Here is a 19983-nt window from a genome sequence, read left to right on the forward strand (position 1 = left end):
ACTTATAGGTGGAATTAAAAAAAAAAATGTATCAGAACTTAGAGCATGTGGTTTCCAGAGGGAAAAAATGTATCAGAACTTTGAGCACGTGGTTGCCAGAGATGGGCATATGGGGATGGATGCAATGGATGAGGAACATTAACAGGTACATACTTCAGTTACTAAACAAATAAGTTGTAGGCATGAAAAAAAAACACATACTTACATTCCAAAATGAATAGTTCAAATACTTGCATTTGACTTTTGGTATTTCAACAATTACTTAAAATATACTTTCTCTATTGTTTAGAAATTTAGGCACTAAATGTGTTACGCTGTGCTTAGCCACTCAGTCATGTCCAACTCTATGACCCCATGGAGTGTGGCCCACCACACTCCTCTGTCCAAGTGGGATTCCCCAGGTAAGAATACTTAAGTGGGTTTCAATGGCCTTCTCCAGAGGATCTTCCCAACCCAGGGATCGAACCCAGTTCTCCAACCCATGTCTCCAACATTGCAGTCAGATTTATTGTCTGAGCCATCAGAGAAACCCAAGAATACTCGAGTGGGTAGCCTATCCCTTCTCCCGGGGAACTTTCCAACCCAGGAATTGAAGCAGGGTCTCCTGCACTGCAGGTAGATCCTTTACCATCTGAGCTACCAGGGAAGCCTGGTAGGGACTATAATTCAGACTAAATTCTGAAATTTCTCATTTGAGAAATTTGTAAGCTTCTCAGAGGATAAGGCCTCAAATCTTTAGTTTACATAGTAGATACAATAGTGTAGATTCCCCTGCCATGGTCCAAGACAACAAAACTTAATAGAGCAATGAAGGCAAGTGTGCATCTCAGTTTTTATCTTTGGAAAAGAATATTCGTCACAGCTTCACAATTTCATTCCAGGTCTGGTTTTTTAACATTAAAAACAAACATTTCTCAAATGGGAAGGTCACTCAGGATGAGATTATCATCCCCCCAAGCAAAGCAGGAATATCATCAATCCTCCTTTTGCAAAGATAGAGGATAAGTTACCAGTTGAGCAAAAACCAGACTCCAAAATCCATATATTTACTTTTTATTGAATTTGTTAATGACACATAGTTTTTGCACTGCCAAACCATGCCTGAGAATTCAAAGAAAGAAATGGTACAATGGACAGCCTCATCCACCCATCATACAGCATATTAAAACTTGATTCATGTGCACTTTGATAATTCCACATCTTTTAAAAAGTTGTAACAACGGTTGGGATTTTTAAGTCTCCTTGCAGGTCTTTAGATTTCTATGCCATTAAATAACTTTTCCCATATATTCATCTCAGTTCCTCAATAACATAACCCCCAAAAAAATTTTGCTGGAAAAAAATGCACTTTTCAGGGGATTTATGTGGCTCAAGGTCCAAGAGATTATTTGTTAAAAGATTTTTGTTTCCCATATGATGTCTTCAGATTAACCAAGAATCCTTTGTTTTTCAATCATCCAACCTCTCCTTGGCTGGCTCAGCTACTCACCCAAGCACATCAGAACATAGGCATCCTGCCTGCCACCTCAAGTAACTCCAACATTATTGCCCAGATACACTTTGCAGGTCCCATCAGGTGATTCTGTTCGCTTCCCAGGAGTGGGATTCCTGCATTGACACTTTTATCAAGACTCAACTCCTAGAGGAAAATGCTCCCACAACAGGATAGTTTTACTCACCCATTTGCTTCACTCTTGCCAGTAGCAAGTCTGCAACTCCTACATTTGGCAAAGGGATTTTATTATAGAGAAACCCAGACTCTGCATTAAGTGGTCACATGCCACTTTGAAATATATCTACCAAAGATACAAAACTAGTAAATTACCAGACTATCTCATTAGATGGAAAGACTTTTCAGTAATCCTGGGTAGCATCCTGGTGTCCCTTTTCAGGACTAAAAATTACTGGATAGTTTAAGCTGTAATTATTAAAAACAGAAGTGCTACATCACCTGTCTTTCGCCCCTGACTCTCCAAATGATCAACTTAAAGACATACCAAAAGGTTGATACCAAAGCTAGGCTGGGACAATCACTGCATCTACAGAATACCTAACACCTTAAATGTTTGGGCACAAGTGCATCTGGAATTCTTGTCAAAGATCATGCAAGATCTGTGAAACTTAAGTGTGTTTCAGGTTGAGGTTCTGCTCTTACTGCTTTGAATTTCTAAGGACAGGACAGTGACTCCCTTGGCCTGAGCAGAAACTAAACAGTCTTTCCACCAGTTTACTATACAATTTAGACCTGATTAGAGGAGGCTTTAGCAGCACCTGAAGTAGAGCCCCCGGCATTTACTGCCCTTTACATTAAAGGCCATTTGGTTCCACTCTAGGGATTGGCAAATTCATGAGACATTTCACAATTCCAATGCATACTTCAGGTTACTGAGCTAAGCAATATGCTCTGTAAAAGAACTATTCCAAGTGATAGCAAAAAAAAAAAAGCCTTAATATGGAACACAGAAAAAGCATTACCCAAATAAAAAAATTACTAAAAGAAATAAGATTCTTCCCTCCTACCCCTTTCCCCACTTGGTGACCAAAGTTTGGATGAATTTAATTTGTGGTTACCTCAGAATACAACTCAAAGTTTTAAATTATAAATCAGAGCCCTACAGATTTTCCAAGCACATCAGTTCTTTTGAGAGCGGCATGTTCTAGTAAGTCTAATCCAGCCACAGTCCACCTCAGAGTATTCCTTATAGATGGGGCACAGGACAGGTTAATTAAGGTCACTTAAATCTTCATCTTTTACAGCAGATCAGAACCCAGATGGCTGACTTTCTGCAGGATTTCTGATAGGAATCCAGTAGAGCTGGTTTCAAGTTTCACATCGATACTTAATAGCTGTAACCTTCTTATCCAGAAGTTGTGATCCACATGAAGTCCACAATGAGTGCAGCAAATCTGAGGTAGTCAACCCTTACGAAGGCTCAGTATCTGAACATAAAAAGATTTTGATATGACCACTGGCTACAGGTTTTGATTTTTTTTTTTTTGTACTCGCACAGTAATTATGAAAGAACACTGCTGAATTTAGTTCGAACATTAATATAACTATGAAACCCCCCCTAAATCCAATACACATAAAGAGCAGTTGTAACACTTAAACTTCCATAGTGCAACATGGTCAGTCATGTATACCAAGTGGTCTGCATCGGCTGTAGATCCAGCAGAGATCAGATGACGGATGGCTGTCCGTGGCGGTTAGCTGTGGTTTAGTTACCTTAGAAGGGTTAGCAAACACCATTCCTTAATTGTACTGTGTGTGGCTGCTTTTCTGATTCTCAAGCACAGCATACTGGTTGTCTAGCTGAAGTTTAAGGGCCTGGTTTTTTGAAAACTCATCCCTACCTCTAGTTTTGTGTCTTACTACTTCAAAGCTCTTCTCCATTTCTTTATCCCTAAGGGAAAAGAAATGTAATCAGTAAATATTTCTTCTTCACTAGGCTGTTCTGAAAATATTCGTTCTTGAATTAAAATAAAAAAGCCACCCCTTGGAAAAATCTTGAGGGAAGGGATAGGAGGGGGAAACTGGCATGTAAAATCCTTATCAAAACCATTTTTAAGGCTTCAATTGAACAGAAAATATAGAATACTGTACTGAAGCGCTACGGTCATATTTTCTGTGGTTGCAATTCTACCAAATACTATTAACTGAAATCCTATTCTGGGACCAACTTCAAGACAACTGCAAAGTTAAAAAGCTGTCTAATGACATGGTGAATCCTTCTAAGACTCACTTCTACTCTTAGGAAAAAAAAGACAATACATCTCTTTTTTTATATGTAAGTAAGGGCTTCTCATTCAAGTAAATTTCTACTCATTATTCAAAGACCTCTCTGCACTTCTACTTTATGGGAATGGATCAGATAAAGATGTGTGTGGTGAATCAGTGCCTCGTGTGTAGGACAGAGCAAGTCAGAGGTTTAAATTCAAGTCAGTTGTGCCCTCAAAGAGGCAAAAAGACTAGGATTTAATTTAAAAGCCACCCCCCACAAATTCCATACTATGTCATTTACACTTCTTATTTACGTAAAGAAAAAAATCATGTCCCTATATAAGATGTGGATGTGCCATATGTGGTCATTTAACTCCAGGTAGCATTCATTTTAAGTACTTGCTGAAATAAGATTATTTTTAGTATTAGGTATATAAATGTCAGCATTTTTCATCTATTCACATTAACTGGGAATACAATAAAATATTGCTGATTTCTCTAGTCTATAATATAAGGAACGTTGAAGCAGCAATAATGTACCCAATACTTATTAAGAATTCTAACTAGGTAAGACTTGTCATGGCTACAGAATGACATAACCCAGGGAAAAGAGGAACTTGCAGAAGATGTCTGTCTTTGGTACTCTTTCCCCTCAGCCCTTCCAGGGTTCTTCCTCTCCTCCCCAATTCCTGGGCATATAAGACCTACCTTAATTCTTAATTACCTCTCAGCTGCAGCCTGGGCTTTACTGCAACCCTCAAGGTGGGTTTTCAAATACCAAACACCCCATTTTCTGGCCAAGGCAAAAGTTTCAAAACAAAATATTGAGCATACTTACTTCCGGCTCTCTACATGCTTGGCAGTGGACTGCAGGGATGGGAACTGCGTATCACTATAGATTTCTGGTGGTCCTTGTGGTGCTTTCCTTGTTGTGGTCAACCTAGCTCCAGGAGGCCTATACACGCCACTAGTCATTGTCGGTTCTGGGGTTTCTGTAACTGACATTTCACAACAGTTTAGAGAAACCACTCAAGTGCCTAGCATTTTAACAAGCTACTCCTGAATTCTTGATCATTTAACAATTATGGAAACAAAACAAAACAAAACAAAAATATTTATTTGCATTAAAGTTCTCTGAACAACAGAAAGAAAGAAAATTATTTGAGATATTCCCCTTCTGAGAACTCATTCTTCAGACTGAGTAAAATGGGAAAAGGAAAAAAAAAGATGGGTAGTCAGCTGTCAAAAACTGAAAAACAAACAAAAAAACCAAAAACCTTAAACATGTCTGGCAAGCTATAGGATCACTATAGGATTATTGTAAGACTTAAGCTGCCTACGGCCTTAACTTCCAAGTTCCTTTATCGAGGATATGAACGTGTTTAGATCAGACACAAATCTCTCTCTCCTAGCAACGGAAAGAAGACCCTACTCACTCACTACAAATATGCACTTAGTTGAAAGCTGACTGCCTATTAAAATTATAGACAACACATCTTTATGAAAATGAAATATTAAGATTACCAACTATTGGAGCAGGAGGTGCTTGTACCGGAGCAGTTTTATTCCAAGGGCCTGAAGACTTTTCTACACCACCACCACCACCTCCACCTTCTTCCCAATTATCACTTGGATCTTCTCTCTTTTCAACTTCATCTTCTTCCTTTTCACTATCGGAAAATAAATACGTGAATTCAATTACAGAAACAAGTTTTTTGTTTGGGTCCTGGGGGACAGGCCTCATGAGGGATACGGAAAAAAATTAAGCACCTGAGCAGTCCAATTTTCAGGTGGAAAATCTGTCAGTCCAAATCCTTAGTTCTATCAATACTGATCTGTGATTCTGGAGAAGGCACTTAACCCTCTTCCAGCCCAAATGCCAAGCTTTTTTTTTTTTTTAAAAGGGAAAGGAAGAAATAGGGGATTTCATTTTATGCATTGGGGCCTCAACTTAACTTCAAGTGAACGAATTCATCACTGGAAAAGAGTTCATAAAACCACTGACAGTCTCCATTTCCCTTTTTGCAAACTTCATACACTCAAGAACATCTAGAAATATTTAACATACTGACACATCAACTTATAACAACCTACGTTGATTACTTATAGGAGTCCCTACGGAGGGAGGGAAGAAAGGTCAATCTAACCTGACATGTAGAGAAAAATAATCAAAAGTATAATTACTAGATTTTTTTCTGGAACCCAAGTGTACAAACAGCCATTTATAGTAAGCATATTTTCAGATTAATTCAGATCAAATGAATTGTTTTTAAAAGTTGTCTAATTTCATTTTCTAATCCTTTAGTACATGTAACAAAATACTCTCAAAACTAATTCACATTCCAACAGAGGAAAACAAGTTAGTGTTTAGCATCAGTCTCTACTATCCAGACATAGGGAATACACAGAACTGGTTCCTAATAACAGAGATGTGTCACCCATTTAAAGAAGAGAATAAAAGAACTCAGTCGTTGCTTACTAGTGATTATAAATGCAAAATACATTCTCAGTGGTGACATACCATTCTAAGATTCTATTTAATGCCTCTTTTTAATTTATCTATTCTTGAAGTGTATAATCTCTCCAAGGTATCTTTGATGATGTCCCCTTGTGTTCGATTACTTATTACTGTGTCATGTAAACCTGAATGTGCTAAATTAACAAGTACATATATCTTGTCTTTCTATTCCACTGGCTTGACAGCACAAAGATAACTGCCAAGTCAAACTTCCCTTGCCCCTGCAGATGATGCATCTGGCACAGACACCTTTTCCCTGGATTATTTCCCATGACACTAGTGGTGTTTCCTAGGTATTCAGCTTATCAATCTGTACCATCAATCTAACTATCCTTTCCTCTATTAAAAAAACATACTGTCCTTGGCCTTCCACTCTTTGAGATATTTTCTCTTTTTGATAGCTGATCCATAATGATGGTCATAACAATGTGTACATGACTCCTACCTTGACTGTGACCTTGGGAACATTAGGGCTTCTCTTGGTTTTTGCAAAATGACATCTAAGGGTGTTAGCCTTCTATGTCTATTAAAATAAGTTCTGGCTATATGACAAATTTCTTGAATTGCTAATAGTCTCCTTTAATGACACTGAGACAATGGTACCATGCAACACTGCCCACCAACCAGAGGTAACTGCAGAGTTTAGAGGCCTAGGGTGGCAACAGGAAGGGGAAAGTGGAATGAACTTACCTTCAATCTGCATTTACAACAGCAAGGTTTTATTTAAGACTACGGTTTGAGAGGAAAAAAGGGTAGAGAGTATGGCTAAGCCAGCCTTCAGTTTTCCTTGCTGATAACGTAGTAGAATTCCATGCAGTCATTTAAAATAATGTGTTAGGCTTATACTAATATGGAAATAATAATCATTTCATATAAACAAGGTACTAAAACAAAATCTATGTACCTAATATAAATAGAAAGACATCTAGAATGATTGTTTAGCTAAATGTTAAAAAGTGGGTACTAGAATGCATGACTTTATTTTCTTCATGCAGTTAGGAGCAGATTCTAAGGCCAAACTGCCTGTTCAATACATGCAGACTCTGCGATTTACCAGCCAGAAAGAGTAAGTACAACACCTAACTTCTGTATGCCTCAGTCTCCTCATGTGTAAAATGGGGATAACAATCCCATTATGAAGACTGATTGACATAAAGCACTCAGAACAGTGCTTGGCACACAGTAAGTAAGTGCTGTCAGCCCTTGCTATTACATGCTTTTTTAATATTTGAGTTTTCATAAAAGCATCACATTTCTTTAACAGGAAAAAAATATAGCATTTGGAAAAAGCAAAAATGCAACAAGAAAATGTTCTTTTAAATCGGATACCAAGCAGTATGACCTTCTTCCTAAAGCTTTTAAGCAGAATGAATAGTTAAGAGTATGAATGTCATAATTTATCTAGAAGTCTAACAGTGGTACTCAAATGTCAAAACTGTCCCAAAAGAAGTTTTTTTTAAGTTACCCACTTCTGAACCCACACCTATGTAAATTACACTATAATGTAATTTGGGCTATGAATAAAAGCACAGGTGTTATTCACTTAGCTATAATGACTAAGGAGTTAGTAATGTCCTAGCGACCCAATCTATGCCAGATAGGGAGATAAGAGGCCCATAAAGATTTAAGTGACTTCATGACACTTTTACACTCTAATATCCCCCCAAACTATGACAGCTTTCATTTGGTCAATTACATTTTGAAATGGTTTTTCAGCAATGCACTGAATCACAATTGTTCACATATATATAACTTTAAAATAGCTATTTCCTTAAATTATTTTAATATTTGGTGATTAATAATTTAAACTCCAAAATTATCAGCTTGTAATAAACTGAAAGCCAAAAAAAATGTTAACACTGATTATCCCTTGAATATTTCTTTATGCTGCTTTACTTTTCAAATGTTCTAAAACCCAAAAACATTGTTTTCCTAATCTGCAAAAAAAAAAAAAAGAAAAATTCCAATATAGTATGATAGAATGCTGAAAGTCTTCATCAATTTTTTCTCTCAGAGACAAGTGACAGAAATGAATTTTTTTTAAAAACCCATAAATCCTAAATACCTCCAGAGTATAAACTACACTAGAAAATAAGTGATCTATTTTAATTAGAGGGATTTTATACTGATAACAGGCACAAGACAATTTAGTATTTTGGTTTCATAAGATTCTGAAATATTAGCTAAACTAAACACTGGAAGTTATCTAGTTGAGATACTTCATTCAACAGAGGGAAATAAGGCCCAGAGATGCTAAGAGCCTTGCTGAAATGCTACAGTACCAACAGCAGGACAGAATAATTTAAATATCGTATTACTCTTTCATACATAGGTATTTCAGAAAATGTCAAACCTCCAAATGCCAAAAACAAAAAACATGTTACAAAGAATTATTTCCACAGAAGACAACTAGGCTAGAATTTAACGTTTAACCCAATATATAGCATCTCATCAGCTAAATCTGATGCTTTGAAAACTACAATGCCACTATAAATTCATTATCCCAACTCAAAAGTATACTGTCTTAAATATGCTTTAGTCTATACGGCACTATTGGTGGGGTACGAGGAATGATAATGCTAGAAAAAGGAGTATTTACTTAGTATCTCTATACTATGCCAGGCAGTGTTATAACCACTTTACAAAGCTAAACCTCAAAATAACAAAGATGAGGAGAAGACCCATCATACATATGCTGCTGTTGCTGCTAAGTCGCTTCAGTCGTGTCCGACTGTGTGCGACCCCATAGATAGCAGCCCACCAGGCTCCCCTGTCCCTGGGCTTCTCCAGGCAAGAACACTGGAGTGGGTTGCCATTTCCTTCTCCAATGCATGAAAGTGCAAGTGAAGTCCCTCAGTTGTGTCTGACCCTCAGCGACCGCATGGACTTCAGCCTTCCAGGCTCCTCCGTCCATGGGATTTTCCAAGCAAGAATACTGGAGTGGGGTGATTGTACATATGAGGAAACTTATATTCAGATACTTAAAGGATCTTCCCCAGGGCTACAAGGTAGTAAAGTCAAGTCAGTGGGACTCCAGAGCCCATATTCTTTCAGGCTGCCTCTCACTTCATTTTATTCTCTTTATAGCTCTAAAATATGATACAAAAATTTTCTATATTTTCAGATTTGAGAAGCTCACTTTTCTGAAATAAGACTGATCAGGATCACCCATGTTACAGCAGTATATTTATAAAAAACATAATACTCTTACTACCATATCTCAAGGGACATTACAGAATTTAAGCATCCTATCTCCCCTCTCCCAACACTAAAGCAGCTAACACAAAATCCAGACTTGACTGCACTTTTGCCAGTAATAATGGGCAGCTCCACTGGTTTTATGCAACCACTCCCATGACAGTAAACTGGGGAGACAGAAACCGCCTGACGAGTCATGCCTGGCAGCTTAAAATGTCACTGTACCCATCCAAGGTCTCTTTCTTGGCCCCTTCATGGCAGACCTAAGCGTCTCTCTCCTGGGCTCTATCCACAGCCTCTACAAATCACTGAAACGACCCACAGGGGTTCAGCTGAGCATGAGTAGTTTTTTTTTTTTTTTTTGTTAAACAACTCCAAGACCTAACAATCAATGCTCGGAGGTCAAATATTTTCTACAATGAATCCAGATTGGATGCTGAAGTAATTTCCTCTCTTCAAACGACAACTTAACTAGTTCTACCTAATCGGTTTAAGTCTAGCTGTCCAAAGATTTCTAGACAACCACTGGGCTCATGTTAGTGAAACATGACAAATGCTCACCATTTAGTAGCAAGTAGTAAATGAAATCTTTCTCCCTCAAATCCATTTTAAAGATGGGAAAGGCCTGTAGGTCCTATTATCAACCAATAATCTAAGCTTAAGCACCAGGCTCTTTCTTTTATCATCTCAATGGCTTCTCTCTCAGAACCTGTCGGTAAACAATGATGCAATCCTGAATAAGATTTATTAACTTAGACACAAAACTTGACACGTGACCTCCTACTACTCCTGGTACTTAAATCTTGAGCTAGTTGGTAAATGTGAGCTAGAATGTTAACACAGTATGTTTGTCACTGTTGAAAACTTCCCCTCTTTCAACTGCACTTAACTTCAACACAGGTTGAGCATGCAAACTTACTACAATGACTAGTGCTGAGAACTTTTAAGACTGTATGCAGCTAACTAAAGAGAAAGCAAATGTGGCAAAAAATGATTGGTAGATCTCAGCCAAAAGTATAAGGGTACTTATTCTACTATTCTTGCAACTTTTCTGTGGTTTGTAATTTTTCAACACAAAAAGTTAGGAGGTAAAACATTAAGACTACAGACAGAGAATTTCAAGATATTTTAAGTCAATTTCTAAAGTTTCATTTTCTCTTGTCCCATATTGAAAGGCTGCCTCTCTCATGGATAGAAAAGATGACAAATTAAAGGCATATCCACCCCACTCCAATATCTGAGAAGAGAGATATTTCATTTCTCTCTCCTTCCAAGAGCTTCAGCTCAAAAGGTAAGATCAAGACATAGACAACAATCATTCAAGAACTCCAGCAACTGTGAGGATTTTTGTTTGTATGATTATACTATTGCCAACCTGAAATGGCATGTTGTCCTATTAAGTTCATAGTGAAATGACTCACCAGCATGCATGTGTGCTCAGTCACATTCAACTCTTTGTGACCCCATGGATTGTAGCCTGTCAGGCTCTTCAGGCAAGAATACTGGAATGGGTCCTTCTCCAGGGAATCTTCCTGATAGAAACTGACCCAACATCTCCTGTGTTGGCAGGCGGATTCTTAACCACTGAACAATCTGGAAAACCCACTGACTCACCAGCCTAGGGCTTTAGTCATAATGTGTCTCCACGACTCCTTCAAATATTGGAATTATAAAGCAGATGCTTCATGGCTAAACAGCAAAATTCCCAAGAGTAAATCACTCTACCCACTAAATAGAGAAGTTGATTAACATGAACCAAGCGGATACATTATGAACATCTTATTCAAAATCCTCACAACAAATCTGAGCAGTCATCTCAATTCTGCAGATGAGAACATTCACAAGTAAAGTAACTCGCCCCAGGTCACACATAAGCAGCAGGGCTACAATGCAGGCCTAGGTCTGTCTTTCCCTAAGTCCATGTTTTTGCTATATTATCAACTACATCCTATCTGTTCGAGTAACCTACTTTCCATTCTATTGAACCAATGTGTCTTTCCCTGGAGATTTCCACTCCTACTGGAATGGGCTGCCATTTCCTTCTCCAGGTGATCTTCCCCACCCAGGGACTGAATCCGCATCTCCTGCATGGGCAGGAGGATTCTTTACTACTGAGCCATCTGAGAAGCCCCAAATCCAGTCTAAAGTTAAAACTTTCAGTCATTATTATGAAACCTCTGAGAGCTTCTCACTCTCAAGCCTTTCCTGGAAACTTACATTCCCTTCTATTGATTTATGAAGGCAACAGAGATAGACCCCAGACTCCATAATAACTAAGGAGCCACAAAACAGCTTCCTTCAGGAAGAAGGTATGTTTTTCAATGTTAGCAGGTAAGAGAAAGACCTCTGCATGGCCACTAAGTGGCCATGACTAGATGCTAAAAATGTAAAATGCAGTATAAAAGCTGCTCTATTTTGGGTCAAGCAAACCTCAATGTTCACACTAGCTGAGATTTAATTACGCCTCTGGCAAAAGTGAAGAATAGAAGTGTTTTAAGTAATGTTCCACCACTTCAGGAGTAGCTAAAAATGAAAAAAAATAACCCTGAATGGATATGGGATATACAGTCAATGACAAAAATAGATGGTAGTTTAAATATCCTGTATAACAAAATCAACTTCTAGCATTCAATGAACTTGAAACCTCTTCCCTCAGAAAGCGCTGCTCTTGCTCAGTAATCGAGTCTTTGAGAACATACAGTGCATGGGCTGGCAATCAGGAAAGGCAGAGCAAGAGCCTACTCTACCACAGAACACAGGAACCCAACACACAGGCGGTTCCACTACCACAAGTAACTATTAACAACTCCACATCCCTCCTCCCGATTTTTAAAAGCCAAGCCCCAGGAGAAAGAAAATGTATTATTTTCTAAACTATACCTCTTCAAAAACATCTAACACATGAAGGAAGCCAAGAAGTGGTTGGGAATAAACCTCCAGTCTTATCACCTCTACTTCACACCACCAGGAAGGTATTTCAAATGTAGAGAAACTATTCCCTAACTTTCCCACTATCAATCAGGTTTCACTTTGCAACAACGTGAAAGCACCTAGGACATGAATGCCTAGCTGTGATAAGTAAGTATTCAACAAATGTCATAAACATTAGCCCTGCTTTTTTAACAAGTTATTTAACATTATAAACATTACCATCTAGTGAGTCCTTCATTGGAAGGACTGATGCTGAAACTCCAATACCGTGGCCACCTGATGTGAAGAATTGACTCACTGAAAAAGACCCTGATACTGGGAAAGATTAAAGGCAGGAGGAGAAGGGGACAACAGAGGATGTGATGTCTGGATGGCATCACTGACCTGATGGACATGAGTTTGAGCAAGCTCCAGGAGTTGGTGATGGACAGGGAAGCCTGCAGTCCATGGGGTCGCAAAGTCGGACACGACTGAGCGACTGAATTTAACTGAGTGAGGTCAAAGAACAGTATTCTGTTAAGGAAAAGTTATTTCCTCCACTGTGCCAGGTGGTCACGAGTAAATATAAATCACAAACTTCAATCTGGAAGGCAGTGCATCAGGATCACTTCTTTTTTTGGCTACACCGCATGGTATGCAGGACTAGTTCCCCAACCAGTAGAAGAACTTGGGCCCCTAACAGTGACAGCACTGAGGTAATTCCCTAGGATCACTTATTTCTTGAAACTGGGAATAAACAGTTTCTAATATAAGCCAATGGATTTTCTACTTCATGAAACTTTCAAAAACATGACATTTATTTACATGAATCTAAAGTTCATGTGACTACCATAGACTGGATTTGATAAAACATGTTAATTTCAAATCTTCTAAATCAACCAATGTAATTTTCAGGAATTACTGTTTTCTTAAAAAAAAAACAAAAAACAAAAAACTTTACGCTTAGACTATGATTCCATTTCTATAAATTTCTAGGGGAAATTAATCTATAGTGTTAGGACAGTGGTTATTTTGGGGGCAAAAACAATGACTACAAGAGGTTAGGAGGGGTGCTTTCTTCTCTACCAGTAATGTTTTCTTTCTTGACTTCCGTGCTGATTACACAAGTTGAATAGGTAAAATCTGTATTTCCCTGTAACTATGCTTCAATTACAACCACCCATGTTATCTTTTGGGACAAAAGCTAAGTTCAACCCACCAATATTAAAAGCAAAAATTTTGAAAGCACAAAATCCATTTTAGCTGTCTCAAAAAGGACTAACCAAGATTTGAAGTAGGCAAGCTCTCACAGGATTTTAGAACTGGCAGCTAATTTGACTGGCATGTAAAAGGGCTGCCATCACAGAGGAGGAACAGACACAATCCATTAGTCGTAATAAGCATACCTAAAGCACAAGAGTACTGTGATGCTGTTTTGGGACAAAAAACCCCCAAACATACAGTATTTATCCTGTGGGTGACATAAACGTTATCTGTAACCAAACCATACCTTATTTGCATTGCTTGAACTCTTAGGCCGCTGTAATCAACCTCTTTTTGCTCAAATTCTTTCCACTCATCTTCCTCCTGTAAAACAAGTACCCGGTAGTCAATTAAAGCTATTTTAAAAACATAACTAAAACAACTATCAGACTATTGAAAAGGGATCAAGTGGCTGGAATCTAAAGTGTGGACTCGTTTTCTGGCCAAAGCCCTTGCTCAATCCCAAGGCCACTAGCTTGAGGACAAACGTGACTAAACTTTGTTACTTCCACCCAGTTCCTTCACGAGACTTGTTACTTTAAAAGCAACCAGGAAACGTCGGATCAAGTCAATAGTAAGCACACAACTAAACGTCTACCTCAATCTTGTATGAGACTTTTCTTTTACAGGTTTCCAGACCAAGTAGAGCCAATTAGATCTGCCACAAATGTGACTGTTAGAAAATTCAGCTCACACTACTGGGCTGAAATCAGAACGCTAAATTACTCAGAGTAGACGTCACCCGATAGATGCACTTCCGACCCGGGCCGAGTCCCCGGGAGGCTGCCGCCGCCTGCCTGCGTGCTGGCCCGAGCCAGGCGACGAGGGTCGGGAGCTGGGCCGCTGTGGTCCGGCGGGGAACGCAAGGCGGCCCGCCGTGGGAAGCCCGCGTCACGTGGCAGCCTCCGCGCCCGTCAGCCCGCCGGCCGGCCCCGGCCGCTTCCCCAGGCAGGCAGGCGGGGGCGGGCACATGGGCGCAAGCGCGCGGCCCGGGCCCTAACTCCCCGGCCCCTCACCTTTGTCACAACCTTGGTGGCGGCCCCAGGGCCAGTGGCCCCCACGCCCGCGGTCCCGCTATCGCCCGGCCGGGTCCCCGCGCCCGCCCCACCGCCCGCCGCGCCCGTGGCTCCGCTGCTCCCGCCAGCGCCTCCCGCCGCGCTCGCTGCGCTCGCCGCCCGGTTGCTCCGCTCCTTCTTCTTCTTTTTATCTCTCTTGGCGAAGAAGTTGTCTAGGCTCCGCTCCTCCGTCTCAGCCATGGCCGCGGCCTCCTTGGCCCGGATGGGTGGGGCCGGCGGCGGGCCAGGCCCGCCGAGGCTCCGAACTCGGGGTCGAGGCCGGCTCGGCGCTCAAGCTCCCGGGCGCGGCGACGCCTCAGTCCCGCGGGGTCGCTGAGGCGTGTGCAGCGGGGCGACCGGCCCCCCCCCGCCTGCTGGCGGACGGTGGTACGGTCCTCCTAGGGGCTCGCGTGCCGCTGCCGCCGCCCGAGCCCGCCCGGGCCGCAGCTGCTGCCGCGATCGCAGTGCAGGATCCCGCCCGCTCCACAGCTGGAGGGAAAAAGGAACGCGCGGGCCAGAGGCTCCGGCGAGAGTGCTGGGTTAGCGGCGGCGCGTGCAGAAGGAAGACGCGAGCACGCAGGCCGGGAGAGGAGGGGATAGGGGGTGGGGAGGGGAGGGAAGGGGAGGAGGGAGGGCGGGCCACCAGAAAAGAGAGGCAGCGCCCGCGCCTGCGTACTTAGCTCCGCCCGCCTCTGTGGGAGCGTGGAGGGAAGGGCGGTGAGAGGAGACGGAGGCGGAGCTGGCAAGGGAGCCAATCAGGTGCCAGGACGAAGTGCTTAGGCGACAATCCCTGCCTCAGACGGGGCGGGGCTGTGGCTTGGGGGCGGGGAGAGGGTGTATGCTAAATAAGTGACGTATATGATGGCTCTTGCCTCCTGATTGGTCGAGCGTTTAGCCTTGAGGGCGGGCATTTAGAGGGCTTGTTGGTGACTTGGCTAAAGAGGTCCGGTCGAAGGGGTGGGTAGGTCCGTTCTAGGCGCATGCGTAGGGTACACGTGTGTCTGCTAGTCCGCCGCAAACTGTGGCCTTGTAGTGGTTTGAACTTTAGTGAGACTGAGAGGCCCTGTGCTAAGCTAGCTGTATAAAGAATGTATCGTCTGCTCCGCTGGCCTCTGTATTTTCACCCTCTCTGGTCTGGCAACTGTTCATTTTATTCGTAGGTGATGATTATTACGAAAATGAGGTGCTTTCGGCTTGAAGTTTAGTTCTTATTTACTAAAAGGTCTACGTAAACCAGTAGGTAGTCAAAAGGAGATTGGTTTTATCTGAATTCTACTTTCTGTGAGATAGCTAGAAATAGTGTCAAGCTAAATCTGACCCTCAAGCGCCTGATCTGTAAAGTGGAGATGTTAGCTCTTGCAAGACACGTGGGGAAAGATTACCTCTTAGCTGCCAGCGCAGTACTTAATACTCATTGTGCGTGCTAAATCGCTTCAGTCGTGTCTGACTCTTTGCGACTGCATGGAATGTAGCTGCCAGGCTCCTCGGTCATTGTAATTCTCCAGGAAAGAATACTGGAGTGGGTTGCCATTTCCTTCTCCAGGGATTGAACCCGTGTCTCTATGTCTCCTGCATTGGCAGGCAGTTTCTGATACACATTAGATGCTATAAATAATTTTACATGTAAATAATACCCCCTACCCTGATGAGATGATGGCTATAATCTATCATTTTTGTCCCTGATAAGAGGAAAGGAATGGCATATATAGAAGAAGGGAGCAAATGTGCCCAGACTGTACGTGGTTGTACCATTTAAGTACCTTCTGGGCGTTGAGAATGAAATGAATCCTCCCATATGAAAAAGGCAGTCTAATAAAAGGTATTAAGCTTTCCACTTCCTTCTAAAGACAGAGAACTGTCACAACCACTGAGGAAATGACTCAGTTATGTTAGTAGCCTTGTAGGGTAGATAGAGCACAGCCAATTCGTGGAGGTACTTGTCTTTTCCTTTACAGTTTTTCTGTTAAAGTCTGTCTCCCCTACACCCCCTTCACCTCTACTATTAAAGTACTAAATCCAGAATATGTCAAAGAAGCAAATCAAGGAGCTGGTCTTGGCCAATCGCAAGCTTATGTTTAATTCCCCATACTGACTCCAACTACCTGGGGTGGATCTCTAGGTAACTTCCTTCTGTGACACCAGGCATCTTCTTGTGATGCAAGCCAAGTTCAGTATTGCCTCTCCCCTACCTTCCTTGACATCTCTGATCAAATTTTTCTTCCCTTCTCTCCCTCCCTTCTTTCCCTCCTTGCTCCCAATCCCTTCCTTCCTTTTATTCTTTCTTTCCTCACCTGTGAAACGCCTTTTTGTTATATTTAAGGCAACGTGGTTTATTCTAGGCAGAGTAACTTGTCATTCCTGCCTTCAACTCCCTTATAATCTACAAGAAAAGACCTAGATATGAATAATTGAAATTTAGCCCTCTCTTTCTTATATCTCCATCAATGGATCAGTGTGTCTTGAAGGAATTAATGATGGGAAAAAGCAGAGAAGGAACAGCAGCTGCAGCAAAATTCCCCACTACATCTTCCAGTGATTGAGGGCATGTTCTTCAAACTTGATCACATATAAAAGACTCAGGTCAGGCCAATAGAGAGACTAGGGTCTTTGTGGTTGTGTCATTATCTACAGTTGATTCTCTCCTCCAGGAATCTAGTCTCCCTCTCATTAAATCCCCTGACCTGAAACTCACAGCATATATTCATACCAGATTTTCCTGTTAAATCTCCTGTGCTCCCTCCTCTGGTGTGTTACACAGAGCCTTGAAACCTACCATCACCACACCCCTTATCTTTACCCCAACCCTCATCATGAAGCACCATCCAGTGCTCTCTTGATGTTTGGACCTTCACCATCTTTAAAGTAAAACAGACCTTCATTTGTACTTGGTGGGTGGAGAGTTGAATAGTGGTGAGAACTTGGACCATTACCAGTTATTTCAGCACATCTTCTAAGGAGCCTAATGCTGTCTGAATGTGAAAATTTCTGAGTCCTCTGAAGTGGTACAATCCAAAGGACATCATCTGTCTCCCCCGACAAGGCCAGCTGAGCTTCAATATTCCATGAGCTCAAGAGCTGGCACAGGGAAGCTGGGCCCAGCCCCATTGTCCGTGGGTTCTTTTTTGCTGAGCTATTCATTCCAAGTTCCATTCTGCTACCTAGGCTAGAAGTTCCACACATGCTCAGCTCAAAGGAATGCAGCTGGTGCTAGCCAAAGACTTCCCAGGAAATGAGAAGCAGCTTTTCATTTGTGACTTCCTCTCTCAGAAATCTGAGGGACTGAGCTACTTCCTGGGCTATTCCATTAATGACCTTTTCCAGTTGAGGAATAACTACTTTCAGATCACTTCCTCTGGGAAAAAACTTCTGCTGATTTCTACAGGCAGTCTGGTTCCTGACCTTTAAAGACCCAGAGACCTTTTGTTTGGTATGGATATTTGATGCCTTCCAGATATTTCCATGATTTGTTTGTTGTTTAACCATTCATCCATTCATTAACTCATTCATTTATGTAAAACATTTATTTCATGAGCACCTACTGTATGCCAGGCCTGATATTAGCAGTTAAGTATAAGTCAGATGTAGGCCTTTCCCTCACAGAGCTTACTGTATGATAAACTGGTAGTCAGTATACACAAGTATACATACAATTATAACACATTGAAAATATAATGGGGCAGGGTTGGAGCATAGCCGTTAGCGACTTGATTAGAGAGCCATTCCACCAACAGTCAACCTCACAGTGGTCCTTGTGGCAGAGAGAGCAGGATGGCTGCTTTCTCTCTGACCTCAAGAACAAAGGATCTGCTACTAAGAAGTTTACAACAGCTAATTATGCCCCTCTGTCACTTTTTCTATGAAAGAGATTTGCTGAAAACTTCAGGAGTTTGGAGTTTTTAAGGCGTGAGCCATCCATCTCCCTTCATTCCCCCACAATAAACCTTTGTTCCCAATACCGACGACGTTTTGGTGTTGTTTTGCCTCACTATGTGTTAGGCACATGGACTCTTGTTCGGCAGCAAAACACTTGAAGGTAAGAATAGGGTTGGGCATACAGCCTACATCACATAGACATTTGACTGAAGTTTGTAAAATGTGGCCACTAATCCCTAGTTTTCCACATTAACGGGATTGCACAAACCTTGGACTATCTCAGTGTTCCTTAACATTGTTCTTTGTTGGCTTTAGAACATATAGTCAGTCATGGGTAGCAAAAAATTTGACCTTCTTCAACCTCAAGGCCCTTGTTAGGTCATCCTTGACTTTAAGGTTCTAGCTGGAAGATGAATGGACAGCAAGAGTAAAGAGGTCCCAGATACCAGTGGCCACCCAGAAGAGCCTGTTTCCAGAAAGAGGTAAAGGGCTGCCATGCATGACCCTTCCCCTTCCATTCCCCTACCCCCATCTACCACAAGGCTTGCAAAAGAGAGTTGGACTTAGTAAGCCCACCCCTAGTGGATCCCGTCTCCTATTTGATGAAACACATGAAGTTGCCGCTATCTGACTGTTTTTTACCTGACAAAATAGCAGTTTCATATGGTTCAGCCTAATATATCTGAGAATAAACAAAAAAAATTCTGTAAATGATTGAAGAGCTTGGGAACAACCAACCCAGTCATCAAGGTGACTGATTTCAGGAGAAGGACTGAAATGTGATGATAATTGAATACTCAGCAATCTTATTGTATTCTGTGGAGAATACAGGAAACAAAGATAAAGAATGAGGCTGGCAAACAGAAAGAGGAAGGAAAAAGAAGCAGGATAGAGCCAGGAGGCTAGAAGTTGGCATTTACTACCTATAACTGTCCAGGAAAGAGCAACATGAAATTGGAGCTCACACAGTGCCCTGCTGCGAGGTGGAGATGACTTGCCAAGGCCCCCTGCCTTGGATGAAATCCTTCCTTAACTCACAAACCAGCCTGCTGATGACTGATTTGGCTCCCTGGGATTGTTGATATCGGAAAAAGGGTGGTCTGGTTGAGGGAGGAGCCATCCAGTTATTGAAGGACTAATACCAGCTGTTAATGAATACATGGGTATCTGGTTATATACTTCAGCCTCCTATGAGTTGGATTGCTGGGAGTTAGTCTTCTTTAGGCAGACATATCTCAGACTTGACTATGAAACAGGTTCAGCTTTATGGTAAACTCATTAAGGTAAAACTATCCTGGGTGGCCTCTTTGGGAGCTAGTCAGATGACTCTAGCACAAAGCAAAACCTTCTGACCCAAATCATCTTGATCACAGAGTGCAAGGGATATAATTATATTGGCAAGGTACCATTACCCTATCCCTGACCCTAGCTCTAGTCCTAATCCT

The 19983-nt window shown here is 41.5% G+C and overlaps 1 protein-coding gene across 10 annotated transcripts; it reads right to left on the reverse strand.

Moving 5' to 3' along the window:
• Positions 1–1037: 1037 nt before the first annotated feature.
• Positions 1038–17607, reverse strand: CDV3 (CDV3 homolog). Of its 10 annotated transcripts, none has more exons than XM_070794691.1 (6): positions 14627–15279; positions 13858–13934; positions 5246–5391; positions 4560–4719; positions 3355–3404; positions 1038–2940 (listed from the first exon to the last, which is right to left on the reverse strand). In XM_070794691.1, exons 1-6 carry the CDS (start codon positions 14864–14866, stop codon positions 2924–2926), a joined length of 690 nt encoding a protein of 229 aa, XP_070650792.1. In that variant the 5' UTR covers positions 14867–15279; the 3' UTR covers positions 1038–2923. The 10 variants fall into 10 exon arrangements, with proteins under 10 accessions (XP_070650792.1, XP_019817827.2, XP_070650800.1 ...); XM_070794699.1 differs by lacking the exon at positions 1038–2940 and adding an exon at positions 2947–3226; XM_019962268.2 differs by lacking the exon at positions 3355–3404 and having other exon boundaries at positions 14627–15276.
• Between the last annotated feature and the right edge of the window lie 2376 nt (positions 17608–19983).

This window comes from Bos indicus, chromosome 1 (assembly GCF_029378745.1).
Source record: "Bos indicus isolate NIAB-ARS_2022 breed Sahiwal x Tharparkar chromosome 1, NIAB-ARS_B.indTharparkar_mat_pri_1.0, whole genome shotgun sequence".
NCBI classification, from domain to species: Eukaryota; Metazoa; Chordata; class Mammalia; order Artiodactyla; family Bovidae; genus Bos; species Bos indicus.

What these genes read in the sequence shown, in the direction of transcription:
- CDV3 (XM_019962248.2), bottom strand. Translation starts at nt 14,866, where the DNA reads ATGGCTGAGACGGAGGAGCGGAGCCTAGACAACTTCTTCGCCAAGAGA. An exon ending in CCACCAAGGTTGTGACAAAG is followed by an intron (nt 13,935 to 14,626) that starts GTGAGGGGCCGG and finishes CTTGTTTTACAG; the next exon opens with GAGGAAGATGAGTGGAAAGA. An exon ending in GTTCAAGCAATGCAAATAAG is followed by an intron (nt 5,392 to 13,857) that starts GTATGGTTTGGT and finishes ATTTTCCGATAG; the next exon opens with TGAAAAGGAAGAAGATGAAG.